General features: G+C 29.0%; 1 protein-coding gene across 2 annotated transcripts; it reads right to left on the bottom strand.

Annotated features, from left to right (window-relative positions):
* egln1a (egl-9 family hypoxia-inducible factor 1a) lies at positions 1 to 27,122 on the bottom strand. Of its 2 annotated transcripts, none has more exons than XM_051126168.1 (5): positions 26,250 to 27,122; positions 6,826 to 6,945; positions 1,241 to 1,377; positions 1,067 to 1,134; positions 1 to 111 (listed from the first exon to the last, which is right to left on the bottom strand). In XM_051126168.1, the coding sequence occupies exons 1-5, from the start codon at positions 26,871 to 26,873 to the stop codon at positions 62 to 64; spliced, it is 999 nt and encodes a 332-aa protein (XP_050982125.1). In that variant the 5' UTR covers positions 26,874 to 27,122; the 3' UTR covers positions 1 to 61. The 2 variants fall into 2 exon arrangements, with proteins under 2 accessions (XP_050982125.1, XP_050982124.1); XM_051126167.1 differs by having other exon boundaries at positions 1 to 117; positions 26,250 to 27,121.
* Between the last annotated feature and the right edge of the window lie 328 nt (positions 27,123 to 27,450).

Here is a 27,450-nt window from a genome sequence, read left to right as displayed (position 1 = left end):
GCTCTTCTTTTTTTTCCACGCAGCGGGTAACCAGGAAAAGTCCAGATTAATGATAATTTGATTAGCTTGGTTCAGACGGCTTGTTTAGCTCCACCTTCACTCCTTTTTCACCTGCACCTTTTCAAAAAGACAAACACAAGAAAATAAGAAAACTAACATTACTCGTAGAATTTGACAGAATTTCTTTCATGTGCTTGTTTGGGAAATGTTCACCAAAAATAAATATTTGCTAAAAAGGTCCTCACACTCAGGCCATCCAAGATGTAGATGAGTTTGTTTTTTTCATCATATTTGGAGAAATGTTTCCTTCCATCACTTGCTCACCAATGGATCCTCTGTAGTGAATGGGTGCCGTCAGAAATGAGAGTCCAAACAGCTGATAAAAACATCACAATAATCCACAAGTAATCCACACCACTCCAGTCCATCAATTAACGTCTTGAGAGACAAAAAGCTGTGTTTGTAAGAAACAAATCCAGATGTTTTTAACTAAAATAAAAAAAATAAATATAAAATAAAATAAAAAGTCCATAATAATGCTTCCTCGTTGTCTGGTCTGAATCAGGAAAGAAATCTGCACAGATCAAGCACTGTTTAAAAGCCAAAACAGCTCTAAACAAATTTTGATGTGAGAGACAACAGGAGATGGACGTTTTCACCGGAGGAAGCGTTATTATGGATTATGGACTTGTATTTTAGCTGAAAGCAATGGTTTAAAGTTAAAAAAATGTCTTAATAGTGGATTTGTTTCTTACAAACAAGCAGACTTTGGCTTCTCAAGATGCTAACTGATAGATTTGAGTGGTGTGGATTACTTGTTGATTATTGTGATGTTTTTATCAGCTGTTTGGACTCTCATTCTGACGGCACCCATTCACTGCAGAGGATCCATTGGCGAGCAAGTGATGCAATGCTACATTTCTCCAAATCTGATGAATCTACATCTTTAAAAACCTTTAGAGCTTTCATATTAAAATAAAGAAATGTTTAAATCCTTCTACTGTCTTCCACGGAAAATAATAATAACAATATTTTATTTTTGGCTGAACTATCCTATTGATCTTACCTGTTAGGTACTTCTCTTTAGCTCTCGCCCGTTCATCAGCATCAAAATACCATACGGTAATTGCATATCTACACAATGAGAAAGACAAAGTTTATGAGATATCAAACAGGACTAGAAAATTCACTGTATGTGTAACATGTGTTTGTCATATGATTCACCAGTGATGATAATGACCTTGTAGAATATGCAGGTTGGACCTCATGAGGGTTTCGTCTGTCAGACCAGAATAAAACCAAGCGGTCAAATTTGGGTTCAATGTCCGCAAACTGAGCTTTACCCTCTGGAAATATTCGCAGTACACCCCCATTTTCCTGAAGACACAAATAACAAAGAAATGTAGGTTTATCATTAAACAAATGTGACCCTGGACCACAATACTAGTTGAAAGTAGCATGGGTATATTTGTACCAATAGCCAACAAAACACTGTACTGGTCAAAATTATTATTTTTTTTATGCCAAAAATCATTATTAAGTGAAGATCGTGTTTCATGAAGATATTTTGTAAATTTCCTACCGTAAATATATCAAAACGTACTTTTTGATTACTAATGTGCATTGCTAAGAACATAATTTGGACAACTTTAAAGGCGATTTTCTCAATATTTAGATTTTTTTTTTGCACCCTCAGATTCCAGATTTTCAAATAGTTGTATCTCAACCAAATATTGTCCTGTCCTAACAAACCATACATCAATGGAAAGCTTATTCATTAAAAAATAAAATTGTATTTATTTAAAAGTATTATTGCAAAAATACCCACAACAAACAATCAGTGTGATTTTATGCACAGGTTTTATGTGTAAAATACAGACTATGACATCAGTTAGCACAGAAAATAATTAGTTTAAAAATCTTTTTGTAAAAACAAGCAAAAATTGTGCTTACAGTAGAGCATGTGCAATGGAAACTTTGTACCAGACAATTTGATTTCTTTTTCCCAAAAATGCTTGTTAATGTTATCACATTTGACTAAAACTTTTTATCACTGGCCTACAAAAAATTCTTGTAAATCACTCAAGATACTGTATTATTATTAAATCTTAGATTCCATATTAACAACTTATTTTCATTTAAATAATACAGGTTTTGCATTTCTTTTTGTAACTGATTGATTGTAGGCCTGATCTGTGTTTTTAACTAAACATTGCCAAAATTATCCACAACTAATGTGTTAAATAGCATAACAAGAGATTTACAAGCAAATTACTGATCTTACAGTTGAGGTCAAAAGTTTACACACGCTGAATCTGATAAACGTTTTGTTTTACCAAAATAAGAGGGATCATACAAAATGCATGTTATTTTTTGTTTAGTACCGACATAAGACATTTCACATGAAAGATGTTTACATATAGTCCACAAGAGAAAATAATAGTTGAATTTATAAAAATGACCCCGTTCAAAAGTTTACATACACTTGGTTTTTAACACTGTGTTGTTACCTGAATGATCCACAGCTGTTTTTTCGTTTAGTCATAGTTGTTCATGAGTCCCTTATTTGTCCTGAACAGTTAAACTGCCCGTGGCTCTTCAGAAAAATCCTTTAGGTCCCACAAATTCTTTGGTTTTCCAGCATTCATGTGTATTTGAATCGTTTCCAATAATGACTGTATGATTTTGAGATCCATCTTTTCACACTGAGGAAACTGAGGGACTCATATGCAACTATTACAGAAGGTTCAAACACTCACTGATGCTTCAGAGGAAAAAATGATGCATTAAGAGCCAGCGGATGAAAACTTTTGGAATTTTGAAGATCAGGGTAAATTTAACTTATTTTGTCTTCTAGGGAACATGTAAGTATATTCTGTAGCTTCTGAAGGGCAGTACTAAATGAAAAGAAATATGATATTTAGGGAAAATAAGAAAAATGTACACATCTTCATTCTGTTCAAAAGTTTTCACCCCCGGCTCTTAATGCGTTGTTTTTTCCATCTGGCGCATCAGTGAACGTTTGAACCTTCTGTAATAGTTGCATATGAGTCCCTCAGATGTCCTCAGTGTGAAAAGATGGATCTCAAAATCATACAGTCATTGTCGGAAAGGGTTCAAATACACAAAAATGCTGGACATGCATTTTGTATGATCCCTCTTATTTTGGTAGAATAATTAACATTTTGCAGATTCTGCAAGGTGTATGTAAACTTTTACAAATTTAATATACACGCTTCAACAAAAATACAAGCTGCACATTTTTTGCATTTAAACTCTCTTAAATGTTCTGCCCCATGGGCGTGCATTGTAAATGCATTACTGTAAATGCAATTTTAGTTTTTCCCCAGCTTTGTCTCTAATGCGATTATCATCAGTCATATTAAAGTACGTGATATCGCCCTAACGTGACTACTGACAATACAGTCGACTCAGCAGTGCGTGACTGGAGCTTTTTTAGTGATAATGATAAATTCCATTAGCAAAAAAAACAGAGCGACACAAACAATGAGAGGCCAGGTCTGGAGGAGGTTAGGATAGGAAACGGTAGCAGAGCGCGGCCTTCCTGAAGAGGGACGAGAGGAAAAGGCCACGTACTGGATAAAGAGCCGTACACGAGCGCAGGGAAGCAGACTGCCGAGGGTGCGAGAATTAACCTTTCACACGTACGAACCGCAGGGCCGCGCTACTCGCACGCACAGCACGTTTCTCTCCAGGGAGCTGGACACACGCTTTATGCAGGTACATAGTGAATGCTCACGTATGCATGTGCGTTCAGCCACAGAATCACAAAATCATTAGGGAATTACACTATAAAATGCTGTGCAGTGCAGCTATTGTTTTTTTTTTTTTGTTCCGCGCTTTAAAAATAGTTTATTATAGTTATCCTAATATGAATACAACACCATCACATTAATCATTATGACCCAACATATGCCTGACAACAAAACAACAAAAAACAGATAACAGTCTCAAAAAAAAGCCAAATAATTTTTGCAAATAAACTAATTATTTGACTTTTTTTGAGACTATTATTTTAGAATCAGTTTTTATTAATATTTTGAAATTAGTTTTATTTTTATATTTTCTGTTTTAATTTAAATGTTTAAATTTTAAATGTTTTAGTATTTTTTTTTAGTATGTCTACATAATATTTAATTTTTATTTATATTTTAATTTTATTTACTTTAGTACATCAAGTTAAAATCTTTTAAGTTTTTCTAGGCTATTTGAAGTTTAAAGTTTTAAATTGAAATTTTATTTCATGTAACAAAATTTTTTTTATGGTTTTAGATAAATAAGCATTCTGATTTGAGAACATAGACAACGTGACACTGCATAATTTTTCTTTTTTAAATTGTATGAACACTTTTAATCATCATTTAACAATCATTTAATCATATTTTTTTGATATGGCATAATTCAGGTGTCTCACATAATAATTGTTTTCACACAAAATATTACAACACTGTTAATGGGATAGTATTTATGTCTGCATGTTTGTGTAAAAGGTATTTATTTTCTATAAAAAAAATGAGCAAAACATAACGTAATGCAATTTAAAAATGTAGTTTTTCCAAGAAATATACAATCACAGCATATAAAAGTTATAGTATTTAGACTGCAAAATTGACAAACTGTGTAAAACTAAATAAGTAATACAATTTAATTTCTTAAATTCCAAAATAGTAATTGCAATGTCATTATCACATTATTATTATTATTATTATTATTATTATTATTATTTAGGAATCAATTAAAAGTCCAAACAAATGAAAAAAATATGGTTAATAATGACAGGTACAGATTATTTAAAAAAATATAATATTAACATTAAAATGAGAGATTATTTGTCTTTTTTGAGACTGTTGTTTTAGTATCATTGAGATAATTTATAGTTTTTATTAATATTTTGAATTCATTTTAATTTTTATTTCTTCTGTTTTAATTAAAATTTTAGTTAAAGTGTTTGTAATTTTGTTGTTTTTATTGTTTTTTATTTGTCTTCATAATATTTAATTTTTAATTCTATTTTTTAAAATATACAATCACAGCAACAGGATATAAAATGTATAGTATTTAGACTGTAAAACTGACAAAGTAAATACTAATATACAAACTAATGTGTAAAACTAAAATACATAAATAATACAGTTTAATTTCTAATTAAGTTAATTAATCTAATTAATCCCCTTTCTAATGTAGTAATTGCAATGTCATTTTCTACATTATTATTATTAATAATATTTGTTATTATTATTTAGGAATCACTTAAAAGTTACAAATTTAAAAAATATGGTTAATGTCAAGTACAGATTATTTAAAAAATATAATAACATTAAATGAGAAATGGTTTGGCTTTTTGGACAGTTATTTTAGTATCAGTTTTTATTAATGTTTTGAATTTAGTTTTAATTTAAACTTGAGGTTTTTGTAATTTTGTTGTATTTTAATTCTATTTTAGTTTGTTACTTTAGTACATCAACTTAAACTCTGAAGTTTAAGTTTTTATATGCTGTTTAAAGTTTAAAAGTGTAAAGATTTATATTTATATTTTAAGTTTAAAGTTTTAAGTTTGAAATTTGATTTCAAGTAACATTTTTTTATTTATGGTTCTAGTTTTAGATAACTATCATTCTGATTTGAGAACATCGTGAGACTGAATTTATCTTTTTTATTTTTTAAATTGTATAAACTTGCTATTTTTATCATGTTTTTCGATATAGCATAATTCAGACATATCACATCATAATTGTAATCACATAAAATAATACAACATTCTTAATGGGATAGTATATGTGGCAGTTTTTGTAGAAAGTTTATATTTATAATGAAAATAAGCATTTTTTGCAGTATTTAGACTGCAAAATTGACAAACTGTAAAAGTAAATAAATTAATAAATATTAATTTATTTATTAAATTATTAGATAGTAATTGCCACATCAGTTACATTATTATTATTATATTATTATTATTAATAATAATTATTATTATATTTAGGAATCAGTTGAAAGTTACAAACAAATTTTAAAAATATGGTTAATAATGCCAAGTACAGATTATTTAAGAAAAATATAATATTAACATATTAAATGACATTATAAAAAGAAAAAGAGACAAATGGGGAAAACATAAAATTATCTTCATTTTTCCCAAAGGAAATTCAAGATTTATGATATTTGTGGTTGTATAGCAGGGGCAACTAACTCTAAGTATTAAACTTTGTCATGTAACTCATCTAAAATCCTTTGTGCTTTCTTAAAATTCAGCCTTGAACAAAGACTATCAGAAGAAAACAGAATCATGGCAGCAGGTAAGACTCAAATGTCCTGTTTTTTCCCCAAAACTCCTGTGTAACCAAGCAACTAAAGTACATGTGGTGTAGATTATGTACGAAACAGAACTGGAATGGAGTCGGTGAACGTGACATACAAAAATAGTATTCAAAAACAGTTTGACAGGACATTTATGCAATCTGTATACTGGATTAATTGCATGGTTTGTGTGTGGGAAGCATCATTTTTTTCCCGTAATTAGTCTCGTGCCTCGTGACTCGGTGAGCTGTTTTAGGATCTCTCCTCCTGGTTTTCTCTGGAGATTGCAATCGCTGCGGTTAATGGGATTAGGCTGAAATGTTGCAGGCGTACCGGCACGTAAGCAGACGCTGGACATTCAGCACGCTTTCAAAACCACAAAGCTATAAAATCTTCCAAAATAGATGAGCCAAACATCATGCTTTAAATTAGAAGTCCAACGGGATTTGTTCAAGTCACACCCTTTTAACAGTAAATCAAAACTCGTGATGTTAAAGATGATTTACGTACCTTGGCATCCCAATTCTTATTTAGATAATATATGCATGTGACACATCTCCCATCGCCGTTCGGGTTGTCCACATGACGCACATAACCAGTGCCTTTACCCGGATAACACGCCACCATCGCCTGTGAACAAAACAGACAAAACGGTCAAATTTTTAATGCATTGTTGCTCTTTTAGTTTTTATTTGTAAGCTTCATATCCCACGTTTTTAATTATTTGGGTGAATACAAAAATATATTTAGCCCTGAAATAACAAAAAAAAACATGTTTTGTTATGCAATTTTTTTATTAATAAATTCAGATTTAACAAATTGAAGTTCCTACAAATAATACCATGATGTATAAATATTTATTTATTTATTTATTTATAAAGTTAAAAGTAAAAAAAAAATATTTTAATTAAAAATTATTGTTTTTAATTATTTGAGTAAATATGAAAAATACAAAAAATAATTAAAAAAAAATCTATAAAAACAAATAAATAAATACATTTTAGTCAGTACAGCAAATACTACCACAATGTTTAAATACTTTACAAAAACTCCTCCATAAAGTTAATTTGCGTAATAATTATTATTAAAGTTATTTTTTAAAACTATTTTAAAAAGTTAATTATTTGAAAAAAATCCCTTAATTTAATTTACATAATTTTTAATTATTTGAGTAAATACGAAAATATATTTTTAAAAAATCTATAAAATATCTATAAATTCCATAAAATATAAAAATTTGATTTGTTATAAATTTATTTGGAAAAAGTAATAAATACATTTTAGTCAATACAACAAATACTACCACAATGTATAAATAGTATGTATACTTTACAAAAACTCTTCCAGAAATTTAAACTGAGTGTAATAATTATTATTAAAGTTATTTCTTAAAAAAGTTTATCATTTGAAAAAAAAAAAAAACATCCCTTCATTTAATTTACATTTAATTTAATGATTAATGATTTTTAAATTATTAAAAATAAATAAGTTAAAAAATTAATTAGTTCATATTTATTTATTTTTATTTTTATTTGTAATTATTTGAGTAAATACGAATTTTTTTTTTTTAATCTATACAATTCCATAAAATATAAACATCTGATTTGTTATTAATTTGTTTGGAAAAATAAATATATACATTTTAGTCAGTACAACAAATACTACCACAATGTATAAATACTTTACAAAAACTCCTCCATAAAAAGTGTAATGATTATTATTAAAATTATTTTTTTAATTATTTATTTAAATAATTAAATTAGTTTATTAATTTAAAAAAATCCCATCCCTTAATTTAAAAACATTACTAAATTAAATAGATTTTTTTAAATGGAATAAATTTAAGTCAGTACAATACAATGCATAATGCAAATTTATATATATATTATTTTATATATTATTCTTGAGACAACAGGTTGAGAAGGATGTTTTTTTTTTTTTTTTTTAGGTCAAATCAGCATTGTCAGTATCTCATATCAGAAATCAAGCCAGTTCTTCCACATTCTACACACATTAACAAAAAAACATAGCTACATTGTTACAAACATCAAGAGTCCTGCCCGCGCTCTTGTGCCAAAGGTAACGATCTGCTGGAAGTGCGTAATGAAAACATACGTCTCAGTTTCCTCAGCATTTGCTGTTATTTCCCTCGTTTACAATGTGGAAGGATTTAAGGTTAAATGAACATTAATAAAAGAATTAATACTTTATTTGAGAAGCCGACAGATTTGCTGGAGTACAGACACAACTTAATAAATTTAAGTCTGTACAAATACTACTACAATTTATAAACACTTTACAAGTTAAACTAAAAAAACGTCCATAAAATTAATTTAACCATTAATAATTCTAATGATTATTTAAGTATTGAAAATACACTTTGTATTTGTTATTATTATTATTTTAGTTTTCTATTATTTGAGTGAATATAAAAAAAAATATTTTGCCCTAAAAATAAAATATATATATATTTTTTTTTCATTGAAGAAGTCATGATACAACCACGATGTCTAAATATTTTATAAGTTAATAAAAAAAAATATACATTTAAAAATTTATATTTAAAATGCACTTTTTAGTTATTAATTATTTGGGTAAATGGAAAAATATTTTGCTCTAAAATAAGAATATAATTTGTTACACAATATTTTATATTTAATAAATTCAAATTCATAAAGTCAGTGCAAATATTACCATAATGTATAAATACACTTTACAAGTTAAATAAACTTTAATGTAATGATTAATTAGTCTAATGATTAAAATTACAGTTTTTATTTATTTATTTATTTATTTATTTTTTTACTTTTTAAATAATTAATTATTTATTTAGTTTATAATTAATTAATTAAAAGAAATGTAAAAACACTATTTTGTTATGGATTTAATTTGGAAAAAAAAATTAATAAATTAAAGTCAGTAAAAATACATTTTCTTTAATGGTTGACATGTTAAATGACTTTTAAATGATTTTAAATGCACTTTATTTAGTTAATAATTATTTGTGTGAATACAAAAATATTTTGCTATAAAATAAGAATATAATTTGTTATAAAATATTTTTTATTTAATACATTTAAATTCACTTAGTACAAATACTACTACAATGTGTAAATATACTTTACAAGTAATTAAATAATAAGTAAGCAAATAATTTTTACATTCAATTATTAATTAGTTTAATGATTTTAAATGATTAAAAATACACTTTTTTTATTAATTTATTTTACGTTTTTTAATTAATTAATTAATACATTTATTTATTTATTTAGTGTTTAGTTATTTTGGCGAATACGAAATAAAAAACCCTAAAAAAAAAACCACACACTATTTTATTTTTGTTATGAATTTATTTGTGGGAAAAAAAAATTATAAATTTATCAAATTCACTAAGTCAGTGCAAATACTACCATAATGTGTAAATATACTTTACAAGTTAAATAAAAAAAAAATAATTCAATGCTTAGTTTAATGATTTTTAAATGATTAAATACACTTTTTATTTTATTTTATTTTTTTTACTTCTTTAAAACTATTTATTTATTTAGTTTTTAATAATTTGTGCAAATACGAATTAAAAAAACCCTAAAATATTATTAATATTAATACTATTATACTGGGCAAACATAATTAAGTAAAGTCAGTACTACAAATACTACTACCACAATATATATATAAAAAAAATGTACCATACATTTAATTTGAGTGTAATAAATAAATATTAATTATTTAAGAATGATTTGTTTTCCCTTAATATAAAAAAATATAATTGCAAGTCAATGCAAGTCAGTACTACAGTTTTATATGTGTGTGTGTGTGTTTTGATTGCACATGGGTGCAGCTTTCTCCAGGACAATGTAAGCACTGGTCTTACACACTCCAGGCGGTCTGACCCTGAAGGCTGGACGGGGCAGCTGCTTGGCAATTGTTTCCTGAGCGTCACAACATTTCGTGCTTTAACCCTCACTGCCAAACCTCCACCTCCATGTGTGAGCGCGAAAGACAGAGATGAACTGATCTGAACCCCGGATGCTTGGCCTCCTGCCAGAGGAAGCAGTATTTTAATGATCCTGCTACGTGCGGCGCGTGAGGGAGGCCGCGGCCGAAGAGATGAGCTGGAGATGGGTAAACGCATCTGTCACTGCCTGAGAAAGTGTGAGGCCTGCCACACAAAAGGACAGGATACTAGATAAAAAAAAAAACACACGATAAATCACGGCTTAGGTCGCCGGCGGTGAAAAGTGTTCTTGTTGGCGTGGGTCAGTTACGATAGGAGCGCTTGGGAGGGGTTTGACTTCAAAACCAAATGACTAAACAAAAACACATGAACCTTCCCCCATCAGGCCCTTCCACGCACACTTCCCGTAAAAACTCCTGAAAACAAATGACTGAGACGACTTCAGCAGATAGTGTGTGTTTCCTCAAGACGCCTTCAGCGACTAACTCCATACATGTCACTTAGTTTAATGATTATTAAATAACTTTTTTTAAAACTGAATTAAAATACTGTTTAAAAAAACACTATTAATGTTAATAATAAACACTATTACTGTAATTTACTCACCCTTTGTCATCCAAGATGTTCATGTCTTTCTGTCTTCAGTCGTGAAGAAATTATGGTTTTTGAGGAAAACATTTCAGGATTTTTCTTCATATAATGGCCTTCATTGGTGCCCTGAGTTTGAACTTCCAAAATGTAGTTTAAATGCAGCTTCAAAGGCTCTAAACGATCCCAGCCGAGGAAGAAGGGTCTGATCTAGCGAAACGATCTGTCATTTTTTCGGAAAATAAAAATTTGTACACTTTTTAAGCACAAAAGCTCGAGTTGCACAGGTTCTGGGATGCGCGTTCACCTACTATTGAATCATGTCGAAAGATCACGCTGATCTACCGACCCAGTGTTTACAAAACGAACGCGCAAAGACTAAGAAAGTGCAAGTAAGTCAAACGCTGTTTACAAACAAAAAGCTACAACGATGTCGGACGATTCTGAAGTTGTAGGAGAAAATAAGAGTTTTTCGCCAGACGATGAACTTAGACGTGATTCGTAGTAGTGATGGGAAGTTCGGATCATTTTACCGACTCGTACCTTTGAGTCTTGTTCAACAAAATGAACGAATCTTTTTAAGTCATTTCATTCATTTTAGCAAAATCAGCATCATGTGACAGCCCCATAAGATGAACGAACAACTTGATAAACCCGAAGACTCGAAACGGGTGAACTAATTCCAGTAATAGGAACCTAATAGGATGTTGCGCATGCACGAATGAACGAATCACTCTCCGACGACTCGTTCTTCCTGAGTCACATTAAAGATTTGTTCAAAATGAACGAATCGTTCAAGAACGATCCGTGGACGCGCATCTCAAAGCCTGTGCTACACAAGCTTTTGTGCTTAAAAGTATACTAATGTTTATTTTTTGAATAAAATGACAGATCATTTCGCTAGGTAAGACCCTTCTTCCTCGGCTGGGATCGTTTAGAGCCTTTGAAGCTGCATTTAAACTACATTTTGGAAGTTCAAAATTGGGCCACCAATCAAGTCCATTATATGGAGAAAAATCCTGAAATGTTTTCCTCAAAAACCATAATTTCTTTATGACTGAAGACAGAAAGACATGAACATCTTGGATGACAAGGAGGTGAGTACATTATTTGTAAATTGTTGTTCTGGAAGTGGACTTCTCCTTTAATGAGTTTAATGATTTTTAAATAATTAAAAATAATTCGTAAAATAAGATATTAATTATTTGTCTGAATATGAAAAACAAAATCAACAAATTCTCAATTCCATAAATTTCATTTAGAGTTCAGTGATTTTTAAATTATTAAAAAAGACACATTTTTTTAAAAAATAAGAAGTTAATTATTTGGGTGAATAAGAAACATCTACATTTATAAATTCCATTGAATGATTTGAATGTTTTTTACATTATTAATATACATTTTTTAAAACAAGTTGCTAATTATTTTGGTGATAAAAAATTTTTTTTTTTTTGTATGTATATGAAAAACTATGAATGTATATGAAAATGTATATGAAAACTTCTCTCAAGTTTAGTGATTTTTAAATGACTAAAAATACTATTTTTTTTTAACAAGTTATTGTTTAGGTGAATATGAAAAACAAAACTGAATTCGAATTTGACAAGAGAATTTTAATTTATTAAAATTTGTCAATTCCATAAATTTCACTTAATGAGTTTAATGATATTTAAATCATTAAAAACATTTTTTTAAGAAGATATGAATTATTTGAGTGAATATTAAAAACAAAAGTCACCAAATTCTCAATTCCATAAATTTCACTTAACGAGTTCAGTGATTTTTAAATCACACATTTTTTAAAAATAAGAAGTTAATTATTTGGGTGAAATAAAAAAAAATCTAATTATAAATTCCACTTAATGATTTTAATAGTTTTTGAAAATGATTAATAATACACATTTTTTTAAAAAACAAGTTACTAATTATTTCAATGATTATGAAAAAAAAAAAATTGCATGAATATGAAAAACATCAACAATCAACTTTTATCAAGTTTACTGATTTTCAAATAAAAAAAAAATACTTATTATTAGTTATTATTTAGGTGAATATATATATATATATATATATATAAAAATAACAATAAAATCATCAAATTTCATTCAATTCCATAAATTTCACCTAATGAGTTTATTGATTTTCAAATAATTAAATATATGTTTTAAAATAAGATATTAATTATTTGGGTGAATCTGAAAAACAAAATCAACAAATTCACAATTCCATAAATTTCACTTAATGAGTTGAATGGTTTTTAAATAATTAAAAATAGGTATTTTTTTTAAATAAGATATTTTGGGTGAATATGAAAAAGAAAAATCAACAAATTCTTAACTTCATGAATTTTACTTAATGAGTTCAGTGGTTTTTAAATCACACACTTTAAATCACACATATTTCGATGATTATAATAATCTGCATGAATATGAAAAACATCAACAATCAACACTTTTCAAGTTTAGTGATTTTTAAAATAAGTTTACAAATGTTTAAAAAATGAGTTATTTAGGTGAATATGAAAAACAAAATCAAGAAACTTTCTATTGCATAAGTTTCACTTATGTTTATGATGTTTTTTTTTAGTAAGATTTTATTAAGATTATTAAATGCTTAATCAACAAATTCACAAGCTTTTTCTAAACTTACATTAAAGTCAGTTGTTACTCAGTTGTCTGCAATACCTGATTCCGATTGGTCAATCCTGGCATTGCGGTTTTTTTTAAATATTTATGTATAATGAATTGTACACACATTTTATACTTCAGTTCAAATCACTATTTCACGTCCATGCATTAATTTATTTCATAAAGTTTTTTTCAATAAATGCATTAAATCAGAAAGCATTTTTACTAGGACCTTTTTACAGAAACTAGGTCTTTGTGTACAAAACTGCATTTCTGCAAGTCGCATATACAGCTCAAAAGCGCAGCTCTGACTCACACAGGCGAATGTGCCGCAGCTAAATGCCAGATATCTCTCATGGATGTGAGTAAGATAACGTACGGTCAGGCCCTTACAGTAAAGGATGTGTTTATGTGGGTGTAGTGGCCGTTGCTCCATCCTAGCGGTGTCATTCTTCCGCATTCCTTACAGCCTCATTAACAGGCCGATCCGGCCCCTGAGGGCTTTTGTTTACATTCCAGCCAGTTTGAGCTGATGTCGGAATATTAAGAGAGTTCCTGCCCTCCGAACCATAAAACCCCAGCAGCAGGATCCCTCATTAGTGAGATGCATCATGGCACTGTCATATAACCTTAAGACACCATCTGAAATGGCTTAGATGTACCTCAAAATACAAGCTCAAACAGCTGCTAAAACATCACAAGTAATCCACACCACTCCAGTCAATCGGTTAACATCTTGTGATGCCAAAAGCTGTGTGTTTATAAGAAACAAATCCGTCATTAAGATGTTTTAACTTCAAATATGATGAGTCCATAATCCATAACAACGCTTACTCCAGTGAAAAAGTGGTCTGGTCTGAATCAGGAGAGAAATCTGCACAGATCAAACACCGTTTTCACTGTAGGAAGCGTTATTATGGAAACTGACGTCTTTTGCATTTATGCATTTGGAACAGCTGTTAATTCAAAATGACTTGCAGTGCGTTCAAACTCAGCTTGTTGCCTGCATTAGTAGCTCCAAAATCTGCCAGTCTGCGATACGAGATCACTTTGTCCAAGATCTTGGCATGCAACTTGCCATTATTAAGCTGGCAGACGAAAAAAGGACATTTGTTTCGCTGATAAAGCATTTTATGGACAATCAAAGCTTTTAGGGTCCTCCAAAACAACTGATTATTGAAACAATAATATTTGGTTTGATTGTTTGATAAGAGAAGTTTAGCACAGCTAGCCTCACGCCACTGTTTATTTTTGTGTCCGATACAAACCGCGCTCTCAGCTAACCTCCGCTGACTCAAATTAAACTCTAAAAATAAATCAAGTAAACATAATGGTAATAAACTGACAAACTAAAAAGTCAGTGTCGACAGTGGATATATTTTCAGATTATTTGGTAGGATTAACTTTCCTTGTATAAAACAAATTACACTGTTTATTTGTTTTTTAAAGGATGCATTTAATCTGATACATATTATTTGCATCAAAACATGTTTTTAAATGATGCATTTAAACTGATGCATATAATTTGCATCACTATTGTTTATTATTTTTTTTAAATAATGCATTTAAATGGATGCATATTATTTACATCACCATTTTTATTAGTATTTATTAAATTATGCATTTAAAATTATGCATATTATTTGCATCATTTTTATTATTATTTTAAATGATGCATTTAATCTGATGCATATTATTTGCATAATTGTTTATTATTATTTTTTAAATGATACATTTAAACTGATGCATATTATTTACATCATCATTTTTATTATATGCATATTATGATGCATATTATTTGCATCATTTTTTATTATTTTTTTTAAAATGATACATTTAAACTGATGCATATTATTTGCATCACTGTTTTTTTAAATGATGCATTTAATCTGATGCATATTATTTGCATCAACATTTTTATTATACTTTTTTTTTGAATGATGCATTTAAACTGATGCATATTATTTGCATCACTATTTTTTAAATAATGCATTTAAACATGCATATTATTTGCATCACTATTTTTATTAGTATTTTTTTAATTATGCATTTAAAATGATGCATATTGTTTGCATAATTTTTTATTATTATTTTAAATGATGCATTTAATCTGATGCATATTATTTGCATCATTTTTTCATTATTATTTTTTAAATGATGCATTTAAACGGATGCATATTATTTGCATCACTATTTTTATTTTTTTAAATTATGCATTTAAACTGATGCATTTTATGTGCATCACTATTTTTTTATTTTACTTTTTTAAATGATGCATTTACACTGATACATATTATCTGCATCATTTTTTTTCTTCTTTTGTTTAGTTTAGGACAAATCTTGAAAACTTCAGGAAAGAAACTGAGCCTAAATGCTAACAGGCATAGTTCACACAAAGGTTATTAAATTTTGTCATCTGTGATTTTTTTCTTTTGCTAAACTAAAGAAAAAACACTTTTGAAGATTGAATTTTTGGTGAGCTATCCCTTTAATGAAGTCTCAGCAGAACTCATAATGCCTCTGGATATTTTTGATTTTAGAGTGATTATTGCAAATTTACAGAGTCCCTCAGGACACAATCATTTCCTAAGTAGGAGGAAAAGGAGGATGACCTGAAGAAAGCCACTGCAAACACCAGCGAAGCGTGCTTAACCCATGCAGAACATGATAATGTTCACTTTAAGTGCCAGTGACACGCCATGTACTGAAAAAAGCAGAAAAAAAGGCTAGAAAATCTAATTCCTTACACATTAACACTAGACAGAAAAAGTTATATTTTGAGACCAAAGGCAGGTTTATGCACAAGCAAGAACAAAAGATCAAGACTCCATCGACCATCAACCATAAGACGTCAACAAAAACTGCAAGAATGCTATTACCCTGAAAGCCTTGGCTCTTTGAAGGCTGGCTGATATGATCTACATGAGCAGCAGTCTAGACATTAAGTCACAAGGGCTTTGGCTCTACTTTATATTAACAGGAGAGAGTTATTAACGATTATGCTTTAACATGTTTGGCATTCCCATGACACACACCACCACCTCCGGCATCCTCTTTTCCTATTCACCCGACAGCTGCAAACTGCCAAAACAACAGTGTCTCTTCTCAAGGCAGATCTTGGATTTCTGCCTGAGGAACTTGCAAGCAGTTAGCTCGAAAGAATAGTTGGGCCAAAAATGAAAATTTGCTGCAAATTTATTCACTTTTAGGCCATCCAAGATGGAAATGAGTTTGTTTCTTCATCAGATTTGGAGAAATGTAGCATTCCAACACTTGCACACAAATGGATGTAAATGAGTGCTATCAGATTAAGAGTCCAAACAGCTGTTTAAAAACATCACAATAATCCACGAATAATTCACACCACTCCAGCACATCACTTAACATCTTGTGAAGCCAAAAGCTGTGTGATTGTAAGAAACAAAATCCATCAAGATGTTTTTAACTTTTTTATTATTGTTAAATGGCATTTAAACTGATGCATATTATTTGCATCACTATTTTTTATTATTTTTTTAATGATGCATTTAAACTCATGCGTATTATTTGCATCGCTATTTTATTATTTTTAAAGATGCATTTAAACTCGTGCATATTTGCATCACTTTTTTTAAATAATGCATTTAAACTGATGAATATTATTTGCATCACTATTTTTATTAGTATTTTTAATTATGCATTTAAACTCACGCATATAATTTGCATCACTATTTTTTATTATATTTTTTAAATGATGCATTTAACCTCATGCATATTATTTGCATCACTATTTTTATTAGTATTTTTAATTATGCATTTAAACTCACGCATATAATTTGCATCACTATTTTTTATTATATTTTTTAAATGATGCATTTAACCTCATGCATATTATTTGCATCACTATTTTTTATTAATATTTTTTATAATGATGCATTTAAACTGATGCTTATTATTTGCATTACCATTTATTATTATTTTAAATGATGCATTTAAACTGATGCATATTATTTGCATCGCTGTTTTATTATTATTTTTTTTTTTAAATGATGAATTTAAACTCATGCATATTATTTACATCACTATGTTTTATTATTATTTTTATTTTATTACTTTAAGTGAAAAAGTGGTCTGGCCAAAAAAGTCCCCCAAAAAATGTGGGTGGATATTGATGTGCAAGACTAAATTTTTTTTTTTTTTTTTTTTTTTTACTGGAAGCAACACTTTGAAGTTAAAACGCCTTAATGATGGATTTGTTTCTTTACAAGCATGCATTTTTTCATTTCACAGATGTTCACTGATGGACAGGAGTGGTGTGGATTACTTGTGGATTATTGTGATGTTTTTATCAGCTGTTTGGACTCTCATTCTGGACACCCATTCACATCCATTGGTGAGCAAGTGATGCAATGCTTCATTTCTCCAAATATGATCAAAAGACATTTAAACACAATGCATTAGATAAATAACCAAAGCTATGCTTGATATCACCTAAAAAAAATCCTAAAGTGACACAGTCTTTTTTTCCCTTCATGTGCGTCATAAACCTCATTGACTGTTCGGTTGCGAAATGATTCAGTATGAGAAAGTTAAAAGCAGCCAAAGCCTTCTGAAGCCAAATCCACATGACTTCCCCTTTGCACAAACCAGCAAATTAGGTCAGAAGTCAGTAAAAGCAGGACTCTCTCCATATGCATTGTTTGCATAGATCCACTCACACAAACTATGAAGTGCACAGAGAGACTATTGTAATGCAGCATACCATAAAAGCACGTCACATGTTAGAGTCGAATCTGAGAGGCTGTCAGCATCATTTACTAACCTTCATGTCATGTCAAACCTTTGTGACTTTCTTTGTTTTGTGGAATTCAAAAGGAGAAGTTTTGATGAATGTTCACGCTGCTGGTAATGGTAATGTCTTTTTCTTAAAAATGCTAGTTAATGCCAAGAAAGAAGGGTGAGTAAATAATACAAATTAAATGCATTCAATAATTTGAAATAAATGTAACGCCTATTTGAGAAAATGCATTCATCATAAGCATGAGAGAGAGTTGTGCAAGTCACTGCATGGTTGATAATTGTATTTCTGCTTGACCTTTATCAGTGTAATGAAATGCATGAAGTTGGCTCAGACGTGCTGTACAATATCAGACACATATAACGTGATGAAACATTCATGGTCAAAGAGCAGAAAGAGAGAGAGACACTAAAACAGAAAATGAAGGCAAAAACCAGACCAGTATTAGCATGAGAATAATATTATTTTCATTGATCTTTTGATATACAATGAAAACATACTGTCAAAATCAAGAGATGATAAAATATAAAAAGTTATAAACTTAAACTTATTTTATAACACAAACTAAATAAAAATTCTTCATTTTTTTAAAAAAAAAAAAAAAAATATATATATATATATATATATATATATATATATATATTACTTTTAAAAAAACTAGTATAAATGACAAAAAATAGTGAACTTAAATCACTAAAACTGACTAAAATTTAAATAAAAAGAAAAATATTTCTTGTTTCATGTAGTTTAACTTGATGTTCTAAACTCACTTAAACTGAAAAAAATCTATTACAAAAATTAATATAAATAATATAAAAAAGATATAAAAATAATTTATAATATTAAAAAATAGTTTTAAATATAAAAAGCCTGAACTTATTTTATAACTCAAAATAAAATAAATCAATAAAAAAATATTTTTAATGTAAAAATTTTAAATAAAAAATAAAATATGAATTAAAAAACTAGTATAAATGACAAAAATACTGATCTAAAATGAACTAAAATTACTAAAAGTACCTAAAATTTAAATAAAAATGAAAAATATTTCACATTTTTATTTAACTTGTTCTAAACTCAAACAAAAAATTAATAAATTAATATGAATAAAAAAAATTACATTACAAGGAAAACTACAAAAAAAATAGTACTACTAATAAAAACTAATAAAACTATAATAGTTTTATAATTATAATAAAGAAAAAAAGTTTTAAATATAAAAAGCCTAAGCTTATTTTATAACTCAAACTAAAATAAAAATCAATAAAAATGATTCTTAAATGTAAAAAAATAATTAAAAAAATGAATATTAATTTAATTAACTTACCTATAATTTAAATAAAAATAAATATATTATTATAAAAATATTCCTCATTTTCATTTAGTTTAACTTGATGTTCTAAACTCCTTTAAACTGAAAAAAATGAATATTAATAAAAATATAATATAAATTACAAGAAAAACTACTAAGAAAAAAACTAGTACTACTACTAATAAAAACGAATAAAACTATAATAGTTTTATAATATAAAAAATATATAATATAGTATAAACAATTGTAATTTATAATATTAAAAAATAGTTGCAAATATAAAAAGCCTAAACTTATTTTATAACTCAAACTAAAATAAAAATCAATAAAAAAAAAATTAAATGTAAAAAAATTTAAATTAAAAAATGAATATTAATAAAAAATGTATAAATTACAAGATAAACTACTAAAACTAGTACTACTATAAAAAACTAATAAAACTATAATAGTTTTATAATATAAAAATATATATAATATAGTATAAACAATTGTAATTTATAATATTTAAAAATAGTTGTAATTATTAAAAAAGCCTAAACATATTTTATAACTCAAACTAAAATAAAAATCAATAAAAAATATTTTTAATGTAAAAAATTGAAATAAAAAATAAAATACTAATTTAAAAAACTAGTATAAATGACAAAAAATGCTGAACTAAAATTACTGGAAGTACCTAAAATTTAAATAAAATGACAAATATTTCTCATTTTCATTTAGTTTAACTTGATGTTCTAAACTCACTTAAACTGAAAAAATAAATAAATAAATAAAACAATTCATTAAATATTAATTAAAAAATTATAAATGACAAGAAAAACTACCAACATTTAAATAAAAATGGAAAGCTATTAATAATAAAAAGTAATAAAACTATAAAAGTATCTCAGTTATACTAAAATAACATTGGTTAAGCGCTAATATTTATAAAATTTTATTTATATTTATAATATAATATTTATAATAATAAGTCACATTTTTGTATTTTGTAAATTTTGTAAATTTCCTTCCTTAAATATATCACAGCTTAATTTTTGATTAGTAATATGCTTTGCTAAGAACTTCATTTGGACAACTTTAAAGGTGATTTTTCTCAATATTTTTTTTTTTTTTTCTTTTTTTTTAATTTATTCAGCTATACATCTCAAAAAAAATCTAACTTTAAAAAAAGGACCCTAATGACTGGGTCACATTTAATAGGAATTGAGCAGAGAGTGAGTGCGATTAGAAATCTGTGTGGTTTGGCAGAGCTACAGAGCTTGACAGATTTGTTTTAATCTCTTTAACTCTGAGATATTTGCCAAACTAAATCTTTAGACAAGAGGCACGGAGACTTAACTCGCTCGATTAAATAAAAGTTAAATACCAGAGAAAAAAAACAAGACCTGTGAGACCTTGGTTACAGCAACAAGATTTAACTGTGGGCTTATTGAAGGACTGCAGAAAAGCGCTAAACATCAAGGTAACTCGCATGGTAATTTGCAGTCCTTGAATATGAAAGAAAGGGTGGGCTAGCGGCGGCGGGATGGGCCCGTCCTCCTGAGGGTCAGTCACTCTTATATACTCAGGGACAGTGAGAGGGAGGCCGACCCGAGAGATCGGAGGTCACACGAAAGGAAAAACTTGAAAGAGGCTTGCATGCACAAAAAACAGGGATATACAAATGCAAATGTGGCTTTAACTCCCACAGATTGTATTCTGGCTACTTTACACTATAGTGAAGTCACCAAACTCTGAATTTACACCACATGTTAAGTCTCAGGAAAAAGGCACATGTTGTCACTGGGGTGGCACCTTTTCAAAAGGTGGTAATATGTACCATTTCAATGCTAATATGTACCTTTAATGGTAAATAAAGTACAAAAGTGTACTTTTTATGAAGGCACCACCCCAGTGACAGCTTTATTTCTGAGTGAATTATGGGAATCTTGTGACCAAATGTGTGTTATTTCAGTATCATTATAATTTTTGGTAATATTTTAAATTGTATTTTTATATTTACATTTTTTTTAAAATAATTGTGTTGTGTTTTTTTGACATTTTTATTACTTAAAATTTTTTTTAAAAATGATGTCTATAGTTTAGTTTTATTTTATATTTAGTTTTAGTTATTTCATTAGTTCAACTTACAAAAATATGTACAAAAAAAAAATAGAAATGATGCCTTGGCAACTAATAAATAACAAATAAAATAAGTTTAATTTGTAAAAAACATTTATTTTATTTCAAGTATCTATTTTTTATAGCTTATAGTTATTTTAGGACTTCAACTTTAAACAAAAATGAGAAGTGTTGCTTTGGCAAATAATTAATAATTCAGGTATAATAATCCTGTTATAATTGTTGGTAATATTTTAAATTTTATTTTTATATTTTTCATTTTTTAAAAATAATTGTGTTGTGGGTTTTTTTGACATTTTTATTACTTTTTTTTTATTATATGTCTATAGTTTAGATCTGTTTTATATTTAGTTTGAGTTATTTTAGTAGTTCAACTTACAAAAATATGTACAAATCTTAAAAAAAAAAATAGAAATGATGCCTTGGCAACTAACAAATAACAAACAAGTTTAATTCTTAAAAAACATGAGTTTACATTTATTTTATTTCAAGTAACTATTTTTTATAGCTTATAGTTATTTTAGGACTTCAACTTTAAACAAAAATGAGAAGTGTTGCTTTGGCAAATAATTAATAATTCAGTTATAATAATCCTGTTATAATTGTTGGTAATATTTTTGTTTTTATTTTTATATTTTCATTTTTTTTTTTAAATATATATATTTTTTTTTTTTGACATTTTTATTACTTTTTTTTAATTATATGTCTATAGTTTAGATCTATTTTATATTTAGTTTTAGTTATTTTAGTAGTTCAACTTACAAAAATATGTACAAAACTTAAAAACAAAATAGAATGATGCCTTGGCAATTAACAAATAACAAATAAGTTTAATTCTAAAAAAAAAAACGAGTTAACATTTATTTTATTTTAAGTATTTATTTCACTGATATACTATTATTTTTTGTTATATATAATATATTATATTATATTTTATATATATATATTATTTCTGGTTATATTTTAAATTTGATTTTATTTTTATTTTAATATAGAAATGATGCCTTGGCAACTAACAAATAAAATCTGTTCAATTAAAAAAAAAAACATTTATTTTATTTCAAGTAACTATTTTTTATAGTTGATAATTATTGTAGCATTTTGAATTTAATGAAACAAAAATGAGAAGTGTTGCTTTGGCAAATAACTAAAATAAGTTTCTTCAGTAAACTTTAATTTTAGTTAAAGTAACATTTTGTATTTAATTTATTTAATTTGAGTTATTTTATCACTTCAACAAACTTAGCAAAAATAATATTTTTTATATTTTACTTCATTTCAGTTAATGTTTATTTATTTATTTATATTCAAATAATAAAATAGCTTTTATGGTTTAATTTACGATCATAACCCAGGTCACAAATTATTATTATTATTTTTTTTAAACTTCTTGAGATGCTTTAAAGACTCCTGAATGAGTTTGTGTGTATGCTGCATATTTAATGATGATGCTTCTCTCATCTGCTCCAACTTGAGCATTAAAAACATTGTTTTGTAGAGAAATAAAGCTTACAAACATATTTCAAGCATTTAAGCACAATCATTTACATTTGAAAGTAATTACAACCATAAAAAAACAATTCAATCAAGTGTGTTTGGACATTTGAGTGCTAGTGTTTTACACCTGCGGTTTTATTTATTTATTTGTTTATTATTACTTTGTAAATGCATGGGCTGTCAGGGCAAATAAAGTAAACAATGTTTTTGTTCACAGATCTGCGTTTACATAATCAAGTCAAGTGAATAACAAAACTATAAATTACATGAATGCAGACTTGCATTGCACTCAAGATACACACTTTATCGGTTAATGCATTCCCAGGGAATCAAACCCATGACCTTGGCGTTGCAGTGTTTGTGCTGTTGTTTTTAAGATTGATATGTGAGAATGAAAAAGCGAAACTGTTGCACAAAGCTTAAAGGCACAGAATTTCACTATAAATACTCACTGTAATTTTCTTTGCAGAAACTATTACTTTCCAGCCCAACCCAAAAATAAAGGAATAAATCACAATTTGCCAGAAAAATGGCAAAGATGAAGCAACTGTGGAAATTATGCACTAAATTTAACCGAAATAGTTTCCAAGTCGCTCACACGTTGCTTTCACAATAATTGCATCCGAAATTAACTATATAAGTCACAAAACATCTATAATAAATAGTAACTATCAGCCAAGATTATCAGCATCAGTCTGATAACATTGAAATTCTGGCTTTGTTAATCAAACAATTAAGGACGTGTGACATTTTTTATGTTTTTTTTTGGAGCTTGGCAGCCATTATGCATTCATTGCATGTAAAACATGCAATGTTTTTTGTGTTATATGGAAGAAAGTAAGTCATATGGGTTTGAAACAACATGACAGTGGGCAAATCAAAAAGAATACTGTATTAAAATCATTTAAAATGTATGTAATATGTGCTCAAAAATATGCATCTATCACAAAAAATTAAATTTCTGTTTTTTGTTAATCATGCAAGCAAGTAAACGTGTGCATACTAGTGAAAACAAGCATGCATGTCAAAAAGGAAAAGCATGCATGTGAACTTCTTTAGTTCCAGATGCACCTCATGAAGTTGGTTGAGAGAATGTCAGTGGCAGATGCATCTTTTGACTGATACTGTATATAATAAGAAGAAGAAAAAAAAAAGATTTTGCATTAGTTTCAACAAAACATGGCTAAAGTGTGCAGGTAAAGAGTATTTCTTCTTTGGAAGACAAAAGAAGATATTTCAAAGAATGTTGGTTCCCATTAACTTCCATTGTACAGACAAAAAAATACAATGGAAGTCAATGGGAACCAAAACTGTTTGGTTATTTAAAATATCTTGGTTTGTGTTTAGCAGAAAGAACGAAATGCACAAGGCTTTGGAATGACAGACTTGGTGCAAATGACAGATTTGCATTTGCATTTACTTCTGTTTTAAATCCAGATGACAGAGCAAATCAAAAAGCATACTGTATTAAACCATTTAAAATATTTGTGATATGTGCTCATTTTCAGATGCACCTTATGAAAGTTGGTTGAGAGAATGTCAACGGTGTGCAGAGCTGGAATTACAAAGTTTTTCATTTTTTGTCTCTATGCAATCCCCATCCTTCCATTTGTGTTGTTTTGTAGTTTGGTGATTTTAATACATTTACTGCATTAGTTTCAACAAAACATGGCTAAAGTGTGCAGGTAAAGAATATTTCTTCTTTGTAAGACAGAAGATATTTTAAAGAATGTTGGTTTCCACTGACTTCCATTGTGTGGACAAAAAAAATACAATGGAAGTCAATGGAAACCAAAACTGTTTGGTTATTTAAAATATCATGTTTTGTGTTTAGCAGAAAGAACGAAATGCATAAAGCTTTGGAACGACAGACTTGTGAGTAAATGACAGATTTGCATTTGCTTTTACGTCTGTTTTAAATCCAGATGAGAGAGCAAATCAAAAAGTATATTGTATTAAATCATTTAAAATATATGTAACGTGTGTTCAAAAATATGCATCCATCGCTTTATTCATCTAATAATAATAATCTAATAGTGAAAACAAGCTGACAGAGAAGGAAAAGCATGCATGTGAACTCCTTCAGTTTCAGATGCACCTTATGAAAGTTGGTTGAGAGAATGTCAACATTGTGCAGAGCTGGAATTATAAAGTTTTTCATTTTTTTGTCTCTATGCAATCCCCATCCTTCCATTTGTGTTGTTTGGTGATTTTACTATTACTCTAAAATAAGGAAACTCGTATAATAAACAATGAGCAGATGCATCTTTTGACTGATACTGTATATAATCATAATAATAATAAGGTTTTGCATTAGTTTTAACAAAACATGGCTAAAGTGTGCAGGCAAAGAATATTTCTTCTTTGGAAGACAGAAGAAGATATTTTGACAAATGTTGGTTTCATTAACTTACAATGGATGTCAATGGAAACCAAAACTGTTTGGTTATTTAAAATATCTTGTTTTGTGTTTAGCAGAAAGAACGAAATGCATAAAGCTTTGGAGAGACGTACTGTTGAGTAAATGACAGATCTGCATTTGCTTTTCTGTTTTAAATCCAGATGTTAGCAATGAATGTCCTTTTTGATTTCAGAGAGAGACTGTTTTTCATACCTTCTTAAGCCTTTATTTGATTTTAAATTGTTTTAATGTGAAGTTTTCTGTGCAAATGTTCTGTTTTAAATATTCAAAAATGAAATAACAAGCGTCAGCTGTTAAATTTCATTTTGGGTAATGCCAAAATGGCCATTTACATTAGCAGAAGAGATAAAATTGAGCAAAAAGTTGAATGCAATGTTAAAAGGGTGTTTGCATTGATTTTAGTTTTTACAAAACTATGGACTTTTTTGAAGAACTGCGGTGTTATAAAAGAGCTTTGTGTTCTGTTATTAAAAATGCACTTCATTTTTTATAAAATGGTTTAAAAAATATATCATTTTGGGCACTGTCCCTTTAAATCAGCAGATTGAACTGACACTGCACACAGTTACTCACTTAAATTTATTCAAGACAATGATGAGTCTGTGTTATTAAACCATCCAAGCTGTACTTACTTTAGTCCTTCCATTTATTGAGTAGTTTCCCATTTTTCCATTGCAATTCCTGACCAGGTCATCCATGCGACTCATCAAGAAGCGGATCTTCTCGCATCCAGGCTCCTTCCCCTCGATCCAAGTGATTTTATCCCCCCTTATGTCCTTCGTAGAGTCACTCTTCTGACTCACCAGCTGTCCGTCAGTAAATTTACCAGTCTGATGAAGAGCTTTCACATTCTCCAGTATGGACACCCCGATGTCTTCACCCAGAAAGTTGTCAACTACACAAATGCCATGTTTGTTCATACATGGGACTATATACTCCGTGGCCAGTTTGTGGCTTTGGGGTTTGGGTTTGGTGGCACCGCTGTCAGTTTCGGAGCTTTCGGTTCTGTTGTTGAGATCTTTTCTATCTGGATCGGGTGGTTTCTCCAGCTGATGTGGAGTTTGTGCCACAGTCTTGGTCTTGTCAGCCTCTCTGCAGGTGAGTTTGTGTTTTTTCCAGTGCTGTTTCTGATGTTCCTTACTGCAGTAGAAGGAAATCCGGCAGCGGCCACATTTTAAAAGGTTTTCCATCTTTCCACACAGCTCGCAATACTGTTTATCGGGATCTGGATCCAGAACCGATGCGCATCTTTCCATCTTCGCGTTTGCGTGCTGCTGGCCCTTTAAATCCAGTCTTTCCACGCGCGTTCCCGCTGATAACTTTCACGTTGATCCACGCGCAACGCGTCCGCCTCAACAGCTGCAAACCCGTTTCATCATACCACACTATTCTCTTCTCTTTTCCCGTTAAACAAACGGATGGATTGGGGTTCGTGCCGAGCGAGCTCCATCCTGCTGACGCGTTCCATACATGTGTTGGTCTGCGTTTCGCACGTCGTCAGTACAAACCAAACCTCTGGCGTCATCGAGGTGGGCGTGGCCAACGTTTCAGCGCTAATAAATACGCCCCGCCTCGTTTCATTCACAGTCACACACACTGAAGGCGGGAAGAGTGTGAAACCGATCTGTCGCATTCAGGAGGATCTTAAATCGTCAGTGCCTTTGTTAGTAGCAGGTGGCCTAATTAGTGAAGATTTGGAGTGGCTACTAAGACAGAGGCTGCAGGTTTTAGTTCAGATCGACGGGGGTCCGTTTGAGTCGATTTGTTCAAATGAATCGGATTCGGTTCTATTTGTGACGAGATAACTTTAGATCCAATTACTTTTATTGTTTT

The sequence above is a fragment of the Labeo rohita genome, chromosome 13 (assembly GCF_022985175.1).
Source record: "Labeo rohita strain BAU-BD-2019 chromosome 13, IGBB_LRoh.1.0, whole genome shotgun sequence".
In the NCBI taxonomy this organism is placed as follows: domain Eukaryota; kingdom Metazoa; phylum Chordata; class Actinopteri; order Cypriniformes; family Cyprinidae; genus Labeo; species Labeo rohita.
The sequence above is the reverse complement of the archived record's forward strand: the minus strand, read 5'-3'. Positions and strand labels throughout refer to the sequence as shown.